The sequence below is a fragment of the Nicotiana tabacum genome, chromosome 3, assembly GCF_000715075.1.
Source record: "Nicotiana tabacum cultivar K326 chromosome 3, ASM71507v2, whole genome shotgun sequence".
Classification (NCBI taxonomy): Eukaryota; Viridiplantae; Streptophyta; class Magnoliopsida; order Solanales; family Solanaceae; genus Nicotiana; species Nicotiana tabacum.
In genome coordinates, this window is record NC_134082.1 from 70,136,460 (window position 1) to 70,158,481 (window position 22,022).

Consider the following 22,022-nt stretch of genomic DNA (forward strand, 5'->3'; position numbering starts at 1 on the left):
TTCATATAGAAAAATACTAGGAGATACAACATTATATGAAAACTGATGAACACTCTGAAGACTATTCACTTTAGCTCTTAGGATAGGTTTACAAATGCAGGGAATCCATGATAGCTCTTAAAAAGGTATCCAGATAAACAGTATAGGCATATGAAGGATATCGAAAAACTGAACCTGCTTGTTACCGCATCAATCCTTTCTCTCAGGTTTTGTATGAGAATCGGTAAAGAGCTCGCATGGCTAATTCAGCTCTTATTTTCTTTAGCTGCACAACCACATCTCTCATGTTTATTCTGTCCTCTGGTAACTCTTCCAAACATAAGAATGCCACATGAATGATCGAAACCAACACCTGTTTGATTCCGCTTTGATCAAAGCCAATCTCATTGACGAGGTCTGCTTCTAGAATGTCAATTACAGCATCAGGAAATGAGAGAGATACCCATTTATGCAAGCTTAAGTCTCCTCCAAACATGTCATCTGTAGGCTTCTTTCTTGTGAATGTCTCAAGCAACAAAATCCCAAAGCTATAAACATCACTTCTTGTGGATATTTGCCCATCTAAACCATATTCTGTTGCAATAAACTCCCAATCAAACTATGCACACATATATATACCATGAAAAAATAATTGGAAATTGTTCTAGCCATGGCACTTGCAACGAAAAAATTGAGTTTTTTGGGAGTCAAAATGTACTACAAAATATTGCAAAATGCCACTGTCATAAAGTAAAAGTTTCTTGACTATGTGAAATTCCCAATGCAAAATCAATTATGACAGAGGGGATGAAAATCAAAGTTATGGTAGATATAAAGGAAAAAAGAAACCAGCATAGGACATCTGCAGTTCAAGACATTGTCACACCTCCTTTTTGCGCGCCCGCCCCGAAGGGTAAAATGCGCGATGGGAGTTTTTCCAATTTAAGTGACAATATTCGAAATGGGATTATTTATTTAATTCAGAGTCGCCACTTGGGAAAGGTTTGGCTTTTGGTGTCCCAAGTCACCGGTTTATCTTGAATCCCAAATCGAGGAAATTTTCGACTTTTCCAAATGAAGTTTGCGAACCAGAAATTCTAAGTAAGGAATTCTATTGACCCGAGGGAAGGTGTTAGGCACCCTCGAATCCCGTGGTTCTAGCACGGTCGCTTAAATTGTTATAATGGCTAAATATCTGATTTAAATACATGTTGTGACTTATGTGCTTTTATTAAGTTTAAACCGCTTTCATTATTACCATTTTTATAGAATTGCAATGTCGTGAAAATGCATCTTGAATCACGTCGCAATCAATGCACCCGTAGTTGTTAACACATCTTGACTCCGTTGAGATTTGGATTTGGGTCACATCAATGTACACCCGAATTTAAGAATGTAATTTAATTAAGTCGCACCTAAAGAGCCTAACGCGTTATTATCTTTGGGGAAGGAGTGAACTTTTCTAGACGGTCCATCCCAAACCTATGTGTTTATTATGATCAATTATTGAGGGCCTCGCAATGTGTATCTTTGTTTGACGAGGCTCGTCTCATTACTTTTTTTAAAAAAAAAAAGGACGTCCTAAAGTGACTACATTTCTATTATGTTCGTCTCTAATAAAAGAAAGAAAAATGTATGTTGATTAAATGGCCTGCTTAACTAATCCTGGCCTCTTATTAATAATCTGATTGATTATTTACAAAAATGAAGGATATTAGACTTCATGGAACATACTTTATTTTTGATGAAAATTACATACAATATTGGTGAAACGCTACAACTACTACAAACGCTCCTTGAATTAAATTTAACTCATTTAAAACAGGATTAATCAAGACCACTTACTAAAGGATGCTACTAATGATATTTGAAACTCGTCCTATGAACTGCCTAAAGAAGTAGAAACTCGAGAATCTAGAATGGTATTGTATTTTTTGCGAAATTAAAGAGAAATGTCCACCTTACATAAAAAATGCTAAAAAAATGAATTAATAATTATACTAAATGATAGCGCATTTCATAAATTATACGGCTATATCATGTGTACTGCTAAACCAACCATATCGCAATATTAGACCAGAATAGTTTCAATTGAGTACAAACTTACTAATGTTTTTCTATTAGGCTACAGATTAAAGAATTTATACAACTTTGACAATATTTGCAAAGCTGTAAACAAAGCAACAGACTATTAAAAATTCTTCAGATATTTCAATTCATGCCTTTCATGGTTACATCAGTAGGAAATGTGTACCTGGATGTTGAATATAATAGAAGAAGAGGAGAAATAAGTGGAGTAACAATGGCGACAGAAACAGCAGCAGTAACAACAGATAACAATAGAACAAATCCCAGTGCAAGATGCAACTATAGACGATGGAACAAGCAGTAACAAAATAAAAGCAGCAAACAGTGCAGTAGAAACAAGGCTCCAAGACAGACCAAATCCAGGAGAACAACCAATGCAAACCAACCAATAACTTAGTTGAGACTTGGAAGAAATCAGAATTGATTGAACAGGTTGAACAAATGAAAACCAAATAACAGTAGGAAGAAACAGTTTCTGATTTTTGTATATTTTTCTCTCTTGTTTATGTGTCTGTATACGCCTCTCTGCCTTTCCTCAACGATGTTTTCCTCTCCTTTCAAAATCCAGTATCAATTTTCAGTCTCCAAATCTGTCTGTGCTTTTTCTTTTTTAAAATTCAGTCTCTCCCCCTCTTTCAGTCTGAGTTCTCTCCTTTTATAGCCTAACTTCAGCCCCTTTTAGTTTGTTAAACATATCAGAAACCCCTTCCTTTCTTGCTGTTTTTCCACTCAACATTAAAATATGAAAACCTCCCATGAGATTCTTGACAGCCCTTTTAATTGGCTTATTAAACTAAAAGCAGACATGGGCAGCAAGAACATAATCTGACAGCATATGATGTCAAACTATTTTAATCTTAACAAAGGCCTTTATGCACATGTTGTGCACAAGTGCACATGCCCCCCAATTCAGACTGCAGTTACAGACCAAAACCCTTAAATTTCTGATTCAAGTACAACAACTATAAGTAGTTAAACTCAATTCCTAATTTGATTTAAGTAGGATTTCAACAAAAAAACCAATCAAATTATTATCATTCAAAGCTTTGAACTTATTGACGATGTGTATCGAAACCCTAATGCTGATTGAAGGAAAGAGTTCAGTTTAGGATTTAAAACCCTAATGCTGATTGAAGGAAAAAGTTCAGTTTAGGGTTTAAAACCTTAATGCTGACTAAAGGGAAGAGTTCAGTTTAGGGTTTAAAACCCTAATGCTGACTAAATGGAAAGAGTTCAGTTTAGGGTTTAAAACCCTAATGCTGACTGAAGGAAAAAGTTCAGTTTAGGGTTTAAAACCCTAATGCTGACTGGCTGGGGACAAAGTTCGAGGATACTAACTGACCTCTTTTTTTGAATTTTCTTGTTTTAGTAGAAGATAAAAGGGAATCTCTTGGAAACTTACCTTTCGAGTGAATTCCTTATTGCCAAACTGTTTCTTGTACTCATGTACCTTCTTCTTTGGGTGACACCTGCTTCTTGCACGGTTGTCTTGGATTATGCCTGTTTCAACTTCTCAAACAAAGAATAATTGTTAGTTCGGAAATGGCGGTTGGTTCGGTGACCTTGATTGTTCCCACTGCTCAGGCTTGTATTTCCAGATTCTGGGATGATTTGCCTCGTAAGGCTCTTTATGGTCCCGTTTTGCTCGGGGATTTTATTGGGGATACTCTGTGGGGATTTGTACAAGGCGGTCTTGCCGGGGATTTGTTGCAAAGCGGACTTGCCGGGATTTGTTGGGAAAGCTCGCTGGGGAATTTTACAAAAGTATGGCGCTGTGGGGGATTTGTACAAAGGGAAGTTCTGTGGGGATTTGTACAACAGAAATAAGTTCTGCGGGGGTTTGTACAAGGCGGACTTGCTGGGGAAATTTCTCTCCCTTTTTTTTTTTAAATGTAGTCGAACATCATGATTCATCAGGTTCGGACAAACATATCAACGAAACGGGGCATTTCCTTCGCGAAACGGAATTTCGTGAAACCAAACCTGCCACCTGTCCTTTCCGGTATATCTGAAAACTTAGGGTTAAAAATGAAAGGGATTTGAAGAAAAGCAAAGAAAGGAGAAAGCAAACTTCAAAAAAAAAAAGTGTCCCTTTCGGGACGAAAAGACTTATCTGAGGAAAACAATGCTGACTTTAAATGGACATGACATGCTCTTTGGACTGGACGTCTGACCTTCAATGAACTTGCATTCCCTCCCAAACCAAAATGGGTTTGTGTTTCAAACCGGTGGAACTTTGCCGAGACTTCCTGGGGTGAAGTCATCTTTTCGGCCAACAGTGCCCTTTGCGGGTTTTCGCTAGTTGACCTCTCTCGTTTCCCTCTTTGCTATCGCTTGATAGCACTCTTTACGAGTTTTTACTACACAAGCTCTCTCTTTTTGATTTTTCTACTCCCGTCGCCTCGTGGTGCCCGGAGGTTTTCACCGACGAGACTCTCTCATTTTATTTCTCTCAATTTATAGGGTACCGGTCTCCATTCGTGACGCTTTTTGGCTTCCCGTTACCTTTGGTAATTGATCTGAAAGGCTTGTGCTTGGCAAAGAAAAGTAGATGATACTAGCTTCTAAACCGCTTGACATGCCTCGGTTTCAATTTCAAGGTAAATGGGATTTTATTGTTGGTGTGACTGAACCTCAGGGAGAGGCTGCCTACGTATCCTTTCGGAATCAAGTCAGACGTAGTTCAGGCCTCAATCAATGTTTTGTTTTGTTTGTTTTTTTTTCTTTTTTTTTTTTGTAACCGGCTCAAAGGCTTGTAGAGAGAGTTGATAGTGGGAATAAAACCTTCAGCATTTCAAATGTGTCAGGATCGCTGGGGCATCACTCAGACATAGTATCTTTTTACTGCGTCCGCATTCACTGCTATTTCGGGATCATTTCCTTCAATGTCACCTAGGTACAATGCTCCTCTTGGAAATATCTTCCTGATGATGTATGGGCCTTTCCAGTTTGGAGCAAATTTCCCTTTTGCTTCCTGGTGATGTGGCAGAATGCGCCTCAGTACCAGTTGACCTACTTCGAAATTCCTAGGTCTGACTTTCTTGTTGTAAGCACGGGCCATTCTTCATTGGTACAACTGTCCGTGACAAACCGCGGCCATTCGTTTCTTATCAATCAAAGTCAACTGCTCCAATCGAGTCTTAATCCATTCGCTGTCCTCGATTTCTGCTTCAACAATGGTTCGAAGCGAAGGGATTTCTACTTCCGCTGGTATCACAGCCTCGGTCCCATAAACCAAAAGATAAGGAGTTGCTCCTACTGACGTGCGTACCGTAGTGCGATACCCCAACAATGCAAATGGTAACTGCTCATGCCACTGTCGGGAACTCTGGATCGTTTTTCTCAAAATCTTCTTGATGTTTTTGTTTGCCGCTTCTACAGCGCCATTGGCCTTTGGCCGATAAGGAGTAGAATTCCTATGCGTTATTTTGAATTGCTCGCATACATCTCCCATCAAGTGACTGTTCAAGTTTGCTGCGTTATCTGTAATGATAGTCGTAGGAATACCGAAACGACAGATAAGATTTGAGTGTACAAAATCCACTACAGCTTTTTTAGTGACCGACTTGAGAGTGACAGCCTCTACCCATTTTGTGAAGTAGTAGATGGCAACCAGTATAAATCTGTGTCGATTTGAAGCCTTTGGCTCGATTGGTCCAATGACGTCCATGCCTCATGCAACAAATGGCCAAGGTGCAGACATGAGATGCAATTCCGTAGGAGGTGCATGAATCAAATCACCGTGCACCTGGCACTGGTGACACTTCCGAACAAAGCTAAAGCAATCTTTTTCCATGGTTATCCAGTAATAACCTGCTCGAAGGATTTTTTTTGCCAAGACGTACCCGTTCATGTGGGGTCCGCACACTCCTGCGTGTACTTCGTGCATGATCTTTCTTGCCTCCTCGGCGTCAACACATCTTAGTAGGTTGAGGTCCGGGGTCCTCTTGTATAACAATTCACCGCTCAGAAAGAAATCGCTTGCATGCCGTCTAATGGTTCTCTTTTGATCTCCAGTAGCGTGCTCGGGGTATTCTTGCGTCTTCAGGAACCTCTTGATGTCATGGTACCAAGGCTGCGTATTTGATCCTGCCTCGATTACGTTGCATTAACCGTGTCTTTCCCTGATTTGGATTTCCAAGGGATCGACATGGGCGTTGCCCGGGTAGGGTAGCATTGAAGCCAGAGTAGCAAGTGCATCCGCTAGTTCATTGTGACACCTCGGGATATACCTGAACTCTATTGATTTAAAACGCTTGCCGAGGTCCTCCACGTGCTGTCGGTAAGGGATAAGCTTGACATCCCGAGTTTCCCATTCACCTTGGGCTTGCCGGATAATCAGGTCAGAATCTCCCATAATCAGTAAGTCTTCGACATCCTGATCGATCGCCATATGTATGCCTATGATGCAGGCTTCATACTCAGCTGTATTGTTTGTGCAAAAGAAACGCAGTCTAGCTGTGGCCGGATAATGCTGACCGGAGGGCGAGATCAAAATTGCCCCAATCCCTACACCTTTTACAGCTCCATCAAAGAACATCTTCCAAACATGAGCGTTCTCCGAGACCACTTGTACAGTGTTTATTTCTTCATCTGGAAAGTAGGTACTCAATGGCTGGTATTCCTCATCGACTGGATTTTCGGCCAAATGATCTGCTAGCGCCTGGGCTTTCATTGTCGTGCAAGTGACATAGACTATGTCGAATTCAGTAAGCAAGATTTGCCACTTGGCCAGTTTTCCAGTAGGCATCGGTTTCTGAAATATATACTTCAAAGGATCCAACCTGCTTATGAGGAAAGTAGTGTGAGCTTGGAGATAATGTCTCAGTTTCTGAGCCACCCACGTTAAAGCGCAACACGTTCTTTCCAACAGAGTATACTTGGCCTCGTAGCCGGTGAACTTCTTGCTCAAGTAGTAGATTGCTTGCTCCTTCTTTCTGGTTATGTCATGTTGCCCGAGGACGCAACCAAAAGAGTTTTCCAAGACCGTCAGATACAAGAACAGTGGTCTCCCTAGCTCTGGCGGGACCAAAATTGGGGTTTGAAAGATATTCCTTGACTTTGTCAAAAGCTTCCTGACATTCAGCCGTCCATTTGATCGCCGCATCTTTCCTCAACAGCTTAAATATGGGCTCACACGTGCTTGTCAGCTGGGCAATAAATCGACTGATATAGTTTAATTTGCCCAACAAACTCATCACGTCTTTCTTCGTTCTTGGGGGAGGCAGATCCCTGATAGATTTTATCTTTGTTGGATCTAACTCGATACCTCTCCTGCTCACTATGAAGCCCAAAATCTTGCCCGACGGAACTCCTAAAGCACATTTGGCTGGGTTCAGCTTCAAGTCATACTTCCTCAATCTCTTAAAGAACTTTCTCAAGTCTTGGATGTGATTATCCTGCGTCCTGGACTTAACTATCACGTCGTCCACGTACACCTCTATTTCTTGATGCATCATGTCATGAAAAATGGCAGTCACGACCCTCATGTAAGTAGCCCCAGCATTCTTCAGACCAAATGGCATGACCCGATAACAGTAGGTGCCCCAAGGCGTGGTGAAGGCAGTTTTCTCAGCGTCTTTTTCATCCATCAATACCTGAAGATATCCAGCGTAACAATCTACGAAATACTGTATCTCGTGTTTGGTGCAATTATCAACGAGGATGTGGATGTTGGGCAGTGGGAAATTATCTTTGGGACTTGCTCAATTCAAATCTCGGTAATCTACACATACCCGAGTTTTCCCGTCTTTTTCGGTACTGGAACCACATTTGCCAACCATGTTGTATACTGGACTACCCGAATCACTCCCGTTTTCAGTTGTTTGGTGATCTCTTCTTTAATCTTGTCACTAACCTCAGTTTTGAACTTTCGTTGCTTTTGTTGAACTGGAGGACAATCAAGGTGAATTGGCAATTTATGAACCACTAGATCGACACCTAGTCCCAGCATGTCATCGTATGACCAAGCAAACACATCTTTAAATTCAAAAAGAAGTTGAATTATCGCGTCTCGCGTTTTCTTGTCCGTGTGAATGCTTATTTTGGTTTCCCGGATTTCTTCAGGAGTTCCTAAATTAACCGGTTCGGTGTCATTCAGATTTGGCTTAGGTTTATTCTCAAAATGTTCCAACTCTCGGTTTATTTCCCTAAAAGCCTCTTCTTCATCATATTCTAGTTCTGGGTTCATTATTTCGCAGTTAAATAGCTCATTGTGATCTGGGTGTGAAGTCCGCAAGCATGTCATATTTAAAGCCGCATTATTATAACTGAAAGAAAAAGATAAAGGAAAAAATAACAAAATCAGAACAAAGGAAAAAAAAATGGGAAAACAATGATGATTTTTTTTTCATTTTCTTCTTGAAATCTGGAAGACAACAATGTTTACAAACTCAGAAATTCAGAACAACAAATAAAAGAAGAAAACATCCAAGTTATATCCTGGAGATAACTTGTGATGCAGGAAAGGTGGCAGGACAGGTCTACCCAGACTTCCGCCTAGTCGGGAATGGCGTGGCCTCCCAGTTTCGGAGTTTGGCGTTTTGCCCCATATATAGTATTTCGGCGGTGCTGGTGCCTTCTCCTGGCTGAACCATATGAGCCTCGTAGAGCATTTCTCTCATTGCCCCACATATCTCCTCGATTTCCTCAGCCGTGAAAACCTCGTCGTCTTCTTCTTCAGTGTATCTTGGTCCGACGAAAGTTTCATATAAATCCGGCAGTGGCCAAGGCAATTTCCACCCCTTATTCTTCCTTTTCTTTGCCCATTCTTCATCTTCTGGAGTGGGTTGAAAACCTATCCCAAAACGTTTTTTGGCGGAAGGCGGGGTGATGGGTTCCGTTATTCCCTGCAATGTTCGTCTGAGCCCTTTTCCTGGCCTAAATCCGTGCCGGATCATCTATTTAGCCACCATAACCGAGGCGTTAGACAAGAAAGGTTGGGGGCAAGGTTTTCCCTCTTCATGCTGCTCTGCTAACACAATCTCAAAAGCTTGATAGATCGTGTGTTCACTCCCTTCTCTTGGTTCAAGATATGGGATGGATGGGTCCCGATAAATAGCATGCTCGTCTTCTCCATGGACCACAATCTCTCGGTCTTCGTACTCAAACTTCACCATCTGATGAAGAGTGGAAGGCACAGCTCATGCCGCATGAATCCAAGGTCTTCTAAGGAGGAAATTGTAGGACGTATCCATGTCAAGCACTTGGAAAGTTACCTCAAACTCTACTGGCCCTATGGTAAAAGCCAAGTCTATTTCTCCAAGGGTGTCTCTTTTGATGCCGTCAAAAGCCCTCACGTAGACATTATTAGGGCGGATTCTTCCGGTCCCAATTTCCATTCTCTGTAGCGTGGAGAGCGGACAAATGTCAACACCTGAACCCCCATCCAACATCACTCGCTTGACGTAGTAGCCTTCGCATTTAACTGTTATATGCAAGACTTTGTTGTGTGCTACTCCCTCTAGGGGTAAATCGTTCTTGCTGAAAGAGACTTGGTTGATGGCAAAGAACCTCTCCGTCATCCGTTCCAGTTGTTCAACTGAGGTTTCAGCTGGTACGTATGCTTCATTCAAGGTCTTGAGTAAGATCTTTTAATGCTCGGTTGACCTCATTAGCAGAGATAGCATGGACACTTGCTCAGGGAATTTGCGCAGTTGATCTACTACTTCGTAATCTGGCATTTTCATTTGTTGGAAGAAAAATTCCGCTTCTTCAATGCTTACAGGCTTCTTTGGCGGGAAGCGTCTCCGTGTGGCATTGTTCAGCTCTTGGGTGTTTAAATACCTTCCAATGAAAGTACTTTCCGGAAGTTCCCCGTGACTTCTTTACCTTTGTACGTTACCAACGTCCTTTGATAATTCCACGGCACTGTGGACGGGTTGGTCATCGGCTTTTGTGGCACGCGTCCGATAACCACTGGCTCACTCAGCCGAGGTGGTTGAATCGTTCCCCGGACCACATAGTCCCCTTTCGGTATGTACATAGGTTTTGCCTTTTTGACCTCGAAGCTCTGCGGCTTTTCTGCTCGATCTCGTGGGATGTAAAGAACTCTATTCTTCACAGGCACCGCTTTCTTCTCCACCTTCTTTTCGGGCTCGCATTTTATAGTATTGGCCTTTTCCCCTTTTTCTCATTTCTGGGCTGTTTCAGGCTTTTTCCCTGCGTCAACAATGGCGATTATAGCTTTCAAAGCAGGGTCAAATTCTTTGTCTTCGCAAATCATTCCGATCAGCGGCCCATTATTGTGAGCAGGTAATGGATTGTTAGTCACATTTGGGACCTCCTCGTCCCTTAGCACTATTTTCCTTTGCTCTATTAAATTCTCGACCACTCTTCTCAATGACCAGCAGTCATTTGTATCATGCCTCTCGGCCCCTGAATGATAGGCGCATCTGACACCGGCTTTGTAAGAAGGTGATGCCGGGTTGTGCCTTGTCTGAGGGACTGGCAGCAGGAAACCCAACTGGACTAGCTTCGGGAACAAAGTAGAGTATGGCTCACCGATAGGCGTGAAAGTTCGCCTTCTAGGTGGTTCCTGAAGACGGAAATTATTTTGCGGAGGCTGTGGGTTATAGTGGTTGCGGTATGGAGGCTGATTTCTGGGAGGTGGAGCTTGGCCTCGGTTGGCTTGTTGTGGCGGATGGACATAAGGATGGGTGTTCATAACCATGTATGGTTGAGGAGCATATGCCATGTTTTGGTGAGGGTAGTAGTGTTGTGGAGTCCTTTCTGGAAAACGGGGCCTGGGATTACGATATTCCCTTGTTTCTGATGCCGCCATAGCCGTTTCCTCCTTTTTCTTCCCTCTTGCCATTCCTCCAGACCCGCTTTGGACGGCTTGGGAGGTTGCCCTTATGGCTGCTTGACTCAAAATCCTACCCGTTTTTAGCCTATTCTCCACCATCTCTCCAATCTTAATCGCTTCTGCGAACGGCTTTCCCATAGATGACATCATGTTTTGGAAATAGTCAGACTCTTGAGCCTGGAGAAAAGTAGTGACCATTTCCACCTCATCCATGGGAGTATTCACCCTTGACGCTTGCTCGTGCCACTTAATAGCATACTCTCTGAAGCTTTCTGAAGGTTTCTTTTCAAGTTTGACAGAGAATTTCGGTCTGGTGCGATGTCGATGTTATACTGGAATTGTCTCACAAAATCTCTAGCGAGATCATCCCAGACATGCCATCGGGACATGTCCTGGTCCATGTACCATTCCGAGTCTATTCCTACCAGACTTTCCCCGAAATATGCCATTAGCAATTCCTCTTTTCCGTCGGCTCCCCTTAATTGGTTGCAATATTTCTTGAGATGAGCAATGGGGTCACCGTGCCCGTCGTACTTCTCAAACTTTGGGGTCTTGAAACCCACTGGTAGGTGCACGTGAGGGAACATGCATAGGTCGGCGTAAGAGACGCTTTTCTGTCCGCTCAAACCTTGCATGTTCTTCAAACTCTGTTCAAGGCTTCTCATTCTTTTGGCCATCTCATTTTGTTCAGCAATTCTGGGGTTCTGATCCTGCCTAGGTGCAAGATCGCACTGAGGCTGTGGAGGATTAGTGCTGGTAGCAAACCTAGTTGGTTCCATCGAGAAAGATGGGGCTTGGAATGTAAGCGAGGACGAATCAAAAGTCGGCTTGTATGCAGCAGGTTGTGCCGTGATCGGGCAAGGTGGTGCAGTAAAGATATTTGTGTTTACATCTGTCGTTGACACTCGAGGATAAGATTCAGAGGGCGATCCAGCAGAGAAGGCTGAAATGGCTGGGTATCCGAATGGGGTAGCAGGATAACTTATGGGGACATTAGAAGTCCCGCTTGTCCTGGAGAATAACTCAGGGAATCCAGGGACGATGCTTGGTGGCTCTTTTCCATTATTCCAGTCATCAAGCATTTCCAGCATGCGTAGCCGCAAGATTCTATTTTCCTCCGTAGTTGCGGATTCGGGCGTGAGGACGGCCGAGATAGAACTTTCCTCGAAAACAGGGATTGTTGGCAACGGAATCTCCGAAGACATTTCTATACTTCCTTTTGACCTTGTGAAGTAAGTGTGAGCACTGCCTCCTGTCTTAACAATAGGTAATTGAACACTCCCTTTCGACCTCGTAAAGTATGAGTGTGAGGCCAGACTTTCACCAAACCAACCACCTTTTCCAAAAACCTAGAAGGAACTCAATGACAAACGAACGGTTAATTCGAATCAAATAACAGATAGGCAATCTCACGTTGGGTCATGATGCACCTATACAGTTAAATGGATTCCTACATGTTTGCGATGAAAGCATGTGTCATTCCGGCATTCTTTTAGGCTTTTTATTATTTTCCCCTCTCTTTTTTTCAATTTTTCTATTTGGTTAAACCGCGACCGGATCCGATGAGGATTGCCTACGTATCACGATGCCACGTGAATCAGATCATTACGTAGTTCAAAAACACAAATGAGCGTAAAAGAAGCAACCTTTTTATTGTTGAAACGGTCTATTACAAACTACATTTTGCAAAAGAAAGAGCAAACTTTGAAAATAAACCTAGACTCAAATAGACTAAAACAAACTGATGGGAAAAAACAGGCAGAAGATGCTTGACTTATGAGTACATTATGGTTTTGAACATTGGTGGCCGCGGGGCATCATTCGGCCTCGCCGCGGTCCTAGGTGTGAGATCCCTTTCAAGTTGCTCCAACTCGTGCATGGTCTGCTTGACATAACCCATCACTGCTGAGAGAACGGTAATGCTGGTCATGTTCTCACACCGTAAACACCGTCTGATGATGGCGTGGGCAATGGCCCTGATCCTATCTCTGGTCTGTTTCTTCTCTATGAGTAGGCGTCTTATCTGATCACTGCACGTCTTGAATATCTGAGAATCCTGTATATGCTGATTCTTTAGTCGCCGCACTTCTAGTTTCATCTGGCTTAACATGTCGTAACAGTATCTGCTCTCAATTTGGAAATCCTTGGCCTGATTAGCTGCTTTGATTTCAAGTGTAGCCATCTCTCTCTTCATTTTAGCAACAGTTTTCTCGTGGTCGCCTTTCAATTGATTCAAGTATCGGCGATGCTTATTTGCTCTTGTATCCCACTGTGCCCTGAGCTCTGCTGTGACGTTTTTAGATTCCTCTAAACCCTCTTGCCATTCCCTGACTTCACTTTTTAGACTTTTTATCAACTGCTCGTCTGATCGACGCCTTGGCTGTTTATCCGCATCCATCCTAATCTGTTTGATCTGGGCTCTGAGCATTTCATTTTCCTGAATCAACCTGTTCCGCTCTCCCAGATCGGTAGCAACTTGCACGTTGTGCTCATATTTCAAGCTTTCCACTTGTTGCTTTAACCTGCTGATTTCGGCGCAATAGCCTCTTTCTTTTGCTAACCAATCCCACTGCCTTTGCGACGATTCGGCGAAATTCAGGATGTGAGGTCTCTTAGCCGGCCTTTCATGCTCAAGTTCCCTTCTATACCATGCAAGGTAACCTAGCGCCGTCTCACCTTTGGCTCGATCCCGCACGTAAGTATCTGATTTCAAATATTGACACTCACTCCAGATTTGGCGAATTTTCGCTTCTGGAAACTGTCCGTCAGGACTTATCTCAATTTTTGAGCGCTAAGATCTTCCTCATGCGGTACTGTCTGGTATCTTCCGAGCTGTCTCAAAACTCGGCAGGGCGCGTAAGGTTGAATGCTCTTAAGCCCCATTAGTAAGAAATGAGTTCTAGTTGCTGGCATATATATGACTTCGTCAACAGGCAACCATCCCAGTGTCCACCGTATTTGACTGGCAGTAAGAGCTTGAAGGAATGAGGTCCATGCCATAACTCCTTTAGGCAGACTGATCTTTTTGGTTCTCATGTAAAATTCTTCTATGCAAGTTTTCTCCGAGGAACTATGGCTCAAGAGCTCGGAACGATGGCAAAGATGTTCAGTCATCCACATTTGTAGCAGCAAGTTACAACCTTCGAAGAAATTCCCCCCGGCTTTGCAGGCTGTGAGAGCTCGAAAGATATCAGATACTATCATAGGCGCGAGAGCACTATTGTTTTGAGTGAGCAAAGTACTGACTACCCCAGATATTTTCAGATCAATATTCCCGTCTTTCCTCGGAAATATCAGAAGGCCCAAAAACATCACCATGAAAGCTACCCGTCTGTGCTTGTCCCACTTCTGACGAATACCTTTGCTACACAGTTTGTTGATCGGATTGTTGAATCCTCCTTCATGACCGTACCTGTCATATATGAAGCATGGAGTACAAAAACCGGCAGCCAGATCCGGGTTGTGGACCGTCCTGGGTATCTTTAGTGAATCTAAGAACCGATGCACCATGACGACCCTTGGGGCGACCAGGTATTTTTGCTTTAATGGAAGTTCAGCATTTCCGATGTACCCAGCCATTTCTTCCAGAGTCGGGGTGAGTTCAAAATCGGAGAAGTGGAAAACATTGTGCGTCGGGTCCCAGTAGGTGACCAAAGCTCTTATGATATCCCCTCGAGGCAGGATTTCCAGTAAACCCGTGAGACCTTTCAGATACTTCTTGACCTTGTCTTGCCCCTCAGCACCTAAATCATTCCACCATAGCCGTAACTTGACAGGGATTTTGGTCATTATTGAAAAATGTTCATTTTGCATCGTGCTCATCCTGCACATTTATTAAGGTGATTTTAACAAAATAACTTGACTCAAAATATTTTACAAGGAGGATCAAGTTTTCGAACACGGCCTTTCAGCACTTCGGGGGTGAAGATTTTAAGGCTGTGTGGGTCAATTGGACAAAAATCCTAAACATGACCCAAAAGGTGGCTGTTTATGCAAAGTCAGCCTTCCGGCGTCCCTTTGGGAACATTCGGCTATTTATGATAAAACAGCACCACCTGACTTATTTTGACACATCATTTTTTTTGGTTTTGGCTATCTTAGCAAAAGCGGGGTTGAACCCGATGGGGGTTGCCTACATATCTCACATCCGGTGAGAATCAAACCGGCGTAGTTCGGTACATCGTGAATAGAGAAAATCAATTAAAACCCTTTTGAATAAATTTTTTTTTTTGGGGGGGTTTTAATAAATCAAACTAAAAGACAAATTTTATTTTTTCTTAGAAAATACCGGTGAGGTTTTGACATTACTTGGACATTGGTTTTATTTTTCAAAATAAGTACTTATCTCCCTACACTGCTATTTTTTTTTTTTAAGTTTTCCTTTTTTTTAGGAACCGGTCAGCACGCAGATCCGAAGCAAATAAATGCGCAAAACAAAATGGGATGCAGCAGGATGGTCTTTTCGTTTCAGGTTGCCTGTCTTAGACGGACCCAACCCCTGTGTTGAGTCCCCTATGTCAAATGCAACATGATGCAAATAAACGTTCCTACTAGGGATACGGCATGAAGTTTCGTTATACTAGGTTTATAACCTGGGTATATGTTCTAGACTGTGTACCCGAGCGGACAACTCGAGTCGAGGAAGGGGCTACGTACCGGGGACCCGCGAGATTGTCCGGCTTTGTAACTTGTCCGGCCTCTTTCTTATTTCAGGTATTGACACTAACAGAATAGGGAGTCTCGACCAGCGAGCTTCTCCCCGGAGGTAAGAAGAGAAGGGTTTCGGTACAGTTTATATATAGTTCAAATAATATCAAAGCGGTAAAAGCATCATTTAGCACCTTGAGTTAAAACATGTAATAAAATCAGATAATAAATAAAGCCAAATAATAACAATTATTCTAAGCTCGAATTCTTAACCCTAAACCAGTGGTTCTGGGTCTAGAAAATCCCCAGCAGAGTCGCCAGAGCTGTCACACCTCCTTTTTGCGCGCCCGCCCCGAAGGGTAAAATGCGCGATGGGGTTTTTTCCAATTTAAGTGACAATATTCGAAATGGGATTATTTATTTAATTCAGAGTTGCCACTTGGGAAAGGTTTGGCTTTTAGTGTCCCAAGTCACCGGTTTATCTTGAATCCCAAATCGAGGAAATTTTCGACTTTTCCAAATGAAGTCTGCGAACCAGAAATTCTAAGTAAGGAATTCTGTTGACCCGAGGGAAGGTGTTAGGCACCCTCGAATCCCGTGGTTCTAGCATGGTCGCTTAAATTGTTATAATGGCTAAATATCTGATTTAAATACATGTTGTGACTTATGTGCTTTTATTAAGTTTAAACCGCTTTCATTATTACCATTTTTTATAGAATTGCAATATCGTGAAAATGCATCTTGAACCACGTCGCAATCAATGCACCCGTAGTTGTTAACACATCTTGACTCCGTTGAGATTTGGATTTGGGTCACATCAATGTGCACCCGAATTTAAGAATGTAATTTAATTAAGTCGCGCCTAAAGAGCCTAACGCGTTATTATCTTTGGGGAAGGAGTGAACTTTTCTAGACGGTCCATCCCAAACCTATGTGTTTATTATGATCAATTATTGAGGGTCCCGCAATGTGTATCTTTGTTTGACGAGACTCGTCTCATTACTTTTTTTAAAAAAAAAAAGGACGTCCTAAAGTGACTACATTTCTATTATGTTCGTCTCTAATAAAAGAAAGAAAAATGTATGTTGATTAAATGACATGCTTAACTAATCCTGGCCTCTTATTAATAATCTGATTGATTATTTACAAAAATGAAGGATATTAAACTTCATGGAACATACTTTATTTTTGATGAAAATTACATACAATATTGGTGAAACGCTACAACTACTACAAACGCTCCTTGAATTAAATTTAACTCATTTAAAACAGGATTAATCAAGACCACTTACTAAAGGATGCTACTAATGATATTTGGAACTCGTCCTATGAACTGCCTAATGAAGTTGAAACTCGAGAATCTAGAATGGTATTGTATTTTTTGCGAAATTAAAGAGAAACGTCCACCTTACATAAAAAATGCTAAAAAAATGAATTAATAATTATACTAAATGATAGCGCATTTCATAAATTATACGGCTATATCATGTGTACTGCTAAACCAACCATATCGCAATTTTAGACCAGAATAGTTTCAATTGAGTACAAACTTACTAATGTTTTTCTATTAGGCTACAGATTAAAGAATTTATACAACTTTGACAATATTTGCAAAGCTGTAAACAAAGCAACAGACTATTAAAAATTCTTCAGATATTTCAATTCATGCCTTTCATGGTTACATCAGTAGGAAATGTGTACCTGGATGTTGAATATAACAGAAGAAGAGGAGAAATCAGTGGAGTAACAATGGCGACAGAAACAACAGCAGTAACAGCAGATAACAATAGAACAAATCCCAGTGCAAGATGCAACTATAGCCGATGGAACAAGCAGTAATAAAATAAAAGCAGCAAACAGTGCAGTAGAAACAAGGCTCCAAGACAGACCAAATCCAGGAGAACAACCAATGCAAACCAACCAATAACTTAGTTGAGACTTGGAAGAAATCAGAATTGATTGAACAGGTTGAACAAATGAAAACCAAATAACAGTAGGAAGAAACAGTTTCTGATTTTTGTATGTTTTTCTCTCTTGTTTATGTGTCTGTATACGCCTCTCTGCCTTTCCTCAACGATGTTTTCCTCTCCTTTCAAAATCCAGTATCAATTTTCAGTCTCCAAATCTGTCTGTGCTTTTTCTTTTTTAAAATTCAGTCTCTCCCCCTCTTTCAGTCTGAGTTCTCTCCTTTTATAGCCTAACTTCAGCCCCTTTTAGTTTGTTAAACATATCAGAAACCCCTTCCTTTCTTGCTGTTTTTCCACTCAACATTAAAATATGAAAACCTCCCATGAGATTCCTGACAGCCCTTTTAATTAGCTTATTAAACTAAAAGCAGACATGGGCAGCAAGAACATAATCTGACAGCATATGCTGTCAAACTATTTTAATCTTAACAAAGTCCTTTATGAACATGTTGTGCACAAGTGCACATGCCCCCCAATTCAGACTACAGTTACAGACCAAGACCCTTAAATTTCTGATTCAAGTACAAGAACTATAAGTAGTTAAACTCAATTCCTAATTTGATTTAAGTAGGATTTCAACAGAAAAACCAATCAAATTATTATCATTCAAAGCTTTGAACTTATTGACGATGTGTATTGACTTGACTATACTAATTACAACATATACAATCGAAAGCCATGATCAGAACTCTAACAGTATCAACATACAATTCAAATTGTACTGACTAAGCAAAAAGTTGTACTGGGGAATCAATTAATCAGTCAATTTCAAAGTTCAATTGATTGCACAGCTCATACACATATACACATTATCAGTGAATGAAGAAGGACTTGACCAAATGCAAAGGCCCGGGCAAGGTGGACAGGACACAGTCGACTAATTAATTCAGAAATAAAAATCAACTAACATTTTGGGGCAATAAGCAAACATTTAATTACAACAAAACTCATGAACTGATAGAAAAGAAAACAAAAATACTTGAAATCTTGAAAAACCAGCAAACCCTAGCTCGGATTTGAATTGATCTTTCTTAGGGTTGAACGGACTTTAATCGAAGTGTTCTCAAATGAGAAACACTTCGATTAAGGTCCACTAGACCCTAATCACTTGGCTCAAACAGACACAAATCAGTCATGAGGAACCCTAGGGCTCCTAAAAGCAGATTTGGGATTTATGTTTCCCTGGTTAGATTCGGACCAAACCAAGCATGGTTTGGTCACGAGGGAGGTCCGGGGACTGCCTGGTGTGAAGCTGGGGTAGATCGGTGTCAGTCGAGGTCCGACTCGAATCTTCAAATGAAGATTCGAGAAGGTGGAAGGGGATTCGAGCTAAGTGGTTGATGGATTTGGGTTCAGGATGGTGAGGTGCATCTATGGTGTTAAGGTGGGGGTCACCGGCGTCCATGCCGCCGGGATTAATGGTGAGGGGAAAGGGGGCGGCTAAGGTTCTGAAGGGTTTAGGTCTGTTGGAGGGGATGACCTAAAGGCAGGGATGTTCGGATAGGGGGTGGGGTATGAGAGGGAAGCTTATATATGGGATGGATGGCTTGATCTCGGCCGTTAGATCAAACGCGATCAACGGCCTGGATCTGAAGGTCTAACTGAAACGATGTCGTTTAGCTTACTAAGGGTCACGGTTGGTTCGGGTAGAACGGGTCGGATCTGTTCGTGGGTACGGGGTATGTGATCTTGGCCGTTGATCATTCTGAGATCAACGGCCCAGATCAAGCACGACCCAAACGACGTCATTTGGGATACTCCTGGGGCCGAACTGGACTGGACCGGATAATTTAGTTTGGGCTTGTCTTATTGGACTGGCCCAATCCGAAATCCATTTTCCTCTTTAATCCCTTAATTAAATTAAACAATACTAATAAACACATTAAACAAACAATTAATCACACAATTAAAAAATAACATCACTTTATATTTTTACACACGACACATATATTTTGTTTTGATAAAAAATACAAAAGGGGAAGATCACAAATAAATACCGAAAATGTCACGTAAAATCCGAAAAATTGTGCAGGAGGACCAAACTACTATTATTTTGTTTCTTTTGGAGTGATTGTCGCGAAAACAAAAATCACGTGCTCACAGACATTATCATACCTGGAGCAATATAACCAATAGTTCCCAGAGTCTTGGCTTTGAGCAATGTTTCCTTCTTGTGCCAACATTTTTGCAATTCCAAAATCTGCCACATGAGCAATCAGATCCTGATCAAGAAGCAAGTTAGCCGGCTTTAGATCGCAGTGCACAATGGGCACAGTATAATCATGATGAAGATACTCCATGGCCAGTGCTACGTCGATCATTATATTGAGTCTTTCAACCAGGCTCAAACAATTTCTATCGGAGTATAACCTTTTGTCTAAGCTTCCATTAGGCATATACTCCAGTACCATCGCCACGAAATCCATATTTGAGCAAGTTGATACAATCTTGACCAAGTTCCTGTGCCTTACATTGCTCAAAATTTCACATTCTGAATCAAAAAATTTTAAAGCCCCTTGCCATTGCATATCAAAAACTTTGATTGCGAAGACATTATCACCAGACAACTTATCCTTGTATACTGTACCGGAACTTCCACTTCCTAGTAGGTTGGACTGACTGAAGTTTTCAGTAGCTTGGAGAAGCTCATAATAACTGATCTTCTGATGACCAATTCTGAATGAGGAATCTGATCCATTTTTGCTCTTCACATGCTTTTTCCTTGACCAAATCATCCATGTGAAAAACAATGCGACCAATATAAGAAATGTTGAAACAGCAGGTACTGTTGTTCCAAGGATAAGAGACTTTTTTCTTGTTGTCCTGCTGCCTTGAGCTGGACACAAAGGAATATGTAAGTCAGGTGCTCCACATAGTCTTGGATTTCCCATCAAGAATCGGTAACTAAGATTTGCAAATACCCCTTTCTTTGGAACTTCTCCTTGCAAGTTGTTGAAAGAAACATTGAGATACTTGAGATCTCGCAATAGCTCGAGAGACTTGGGAATCATACCAATTAGAACATTACTAGACAAATCCAAATACTCAAGAACTATTAGATTGTTAAATGTATTTGGCATGGGACCTTGAAATTCATTTCTTTACATATCTAGTGAAACTAGATTTTGAAGTGACCCTATGGAATTGGGTATTTCACCAAAAAACTTATTAAAATAGAGGTCCATGATGTTCACTGCTTTCAGGTTTCCAACATCAGAAGGTAAAAAACCATGCAGCAGGTTTTTGGACAAGTTCAGACCGTCAAGTTTTATTAATCTCCAGAAACTTGAAGGTAAGTTGTAGTTGAAATTGTTGGCAGCAATTGACATTTCTCTTAATTCAGTCAGATTACCAATACATGAAGGTATTGATCCTGACATTCTGTTTTCTCCGAAGTGCAAAACACCTAATCTTTGTATGCTGCACAGTTCAGTTGGAAAAGGCCCTTGTAATTTATTTCCAGTGAGGTACAGCCTTTCCAGGTTTTGCAGGCCAACAAAGGAGGGGTGCACATTACCGACAAGGTTATTATTTGCTAATCCCAGGTAAATCAAGCTACTTAAGTTTCCAAGGCTTATTGGAATACTGCCTCTAATCCCACAATTCGCTGCAGGAAGGACCTTCATTTTGCTTGATAAATTTCCTATTGATTCCGGAAACATTCCATTCAAAGGATTAGATTCAAGAATTAGGTACTCGAGATTCCTGCAATTTACCAATGAATTCAGGAAGTCAAGATATGTGGCTCCAGGCTTGTTTCCCAATAAATTGTTTTGCAGATTAAGATTCTTAAGGTGCACCAGGTTACCTAACATCATGGGAATTTGTCCACTAAAACTATTGTTTGCAACTTCAAGATACACAAGCTTTGAGGCATTGCATATTGCAGATGTAAATCCCCACTAAATTGGTTGTGTGAAAGAAAAATCTCCTGCAAATTAGGCAGCCAAGTACCAAGATCATGAGGAACATGTCCATTTAAGTAATTATGCCTGGCTTTGAAGATTTCAAGCGACGAGATATTGAATAAGCTGGACGGAATGGCACCAGAAATTCGATTATATTCAAATTCAAACCAGACCAATTCATGCAACTTACCAAACTCACTTGGAATATTTCCTTGCATATCATTTTCAGTGAACAAGAGATAAGCTTTGATTCATTAGATAGAGAAGCAGGGATTTTCTCAGTTATCCTATTGCTGTCCAGAAAAAGACGCTCAAAGATAGGAAGATAATTACCCAAATCACTTGGAAGTTCCCCTGAGAAGGTATTTATGGACAAATCTACAATTTGCAATCCTGAAATGTTGAAAATTGAAGCAGGTATTGAACCAGTGAATCTATTGCCACGAAAGGAAAGGAAAGGAGCTTCAAATTGGAAAGATCACCTAGTTCAGATGGTATTTCACCCTCCAAATCATCATTTTCATGTAGATAAAAGTATTCTAGCTTTGATAAGTTTCCTAATAAAGATGGAATCTTGCCTGTGAGGTTATTGTTGTTGAGACGCAAAAACCCGAGTTGGTTTAAAAG

The 22,022-nt window shown here is 41.4% G+C and overlaps 1 protein-coding gene across 1 annotated transcript; it reads right to left on the reverse strand.

Annotated features, from left to right (window-relative positions):
• Positions 1–202: 202 nt before the first annotated feature.
• LOC142176436 (putative LRR receptor-like serine/threonine-protein kinase At3g47570) lies at positions 203–20,567 on the reverse strand. Its single transcript, XM_075244174.1, has 8 exons — positions 19,603–20,567; positions 17,723–17,819; positions 17,222–17,334; positions 17,115–17,136; positions 2,735–2,860; positions 2,234–2,346; positions 2,127–2,148; positions 203–598 (listed from the first exon to the last, which is right to left on the reverse strand). The coding sequence occupies exons 1-8, from the start codon at positions 20,565–20,567 to the stop codon at positions 203–205; spliced, it is 1,854 nt and encodes a 617-aa protein (XP_075100275.1).
• Positions 20,568–22,022: the final 1,455 nt, after the last annotated feature.

What these genes read in the sequence shown, in the direction of transcription:
- LOC142176436 (XM_075244174.1), bottom strand. Translation starts at nt 20,567, where the DNA reads ATGCCAAATACATTTAACAATCTAATAGTTCTTGAGTATTTGGATTTG. An exon ending in ACAAACTAAAAGGGGCTGAA is followed by an intron (nt 17,335 to 17,722) that starts GTTAGGCTATAA and finishes CATCGGCTATAG; the next exon opens with TTGCATCTTGCACTGGGATT. An exon ending in ACAAACTAAAAGGGGCTGAA is followed by an intron (nt 2,347 to 2,734) that starts GTTAGGCTATAA and finishes CATCGTCTATAG; the next exon opens with TTGCATCTTGCACTGGGATT.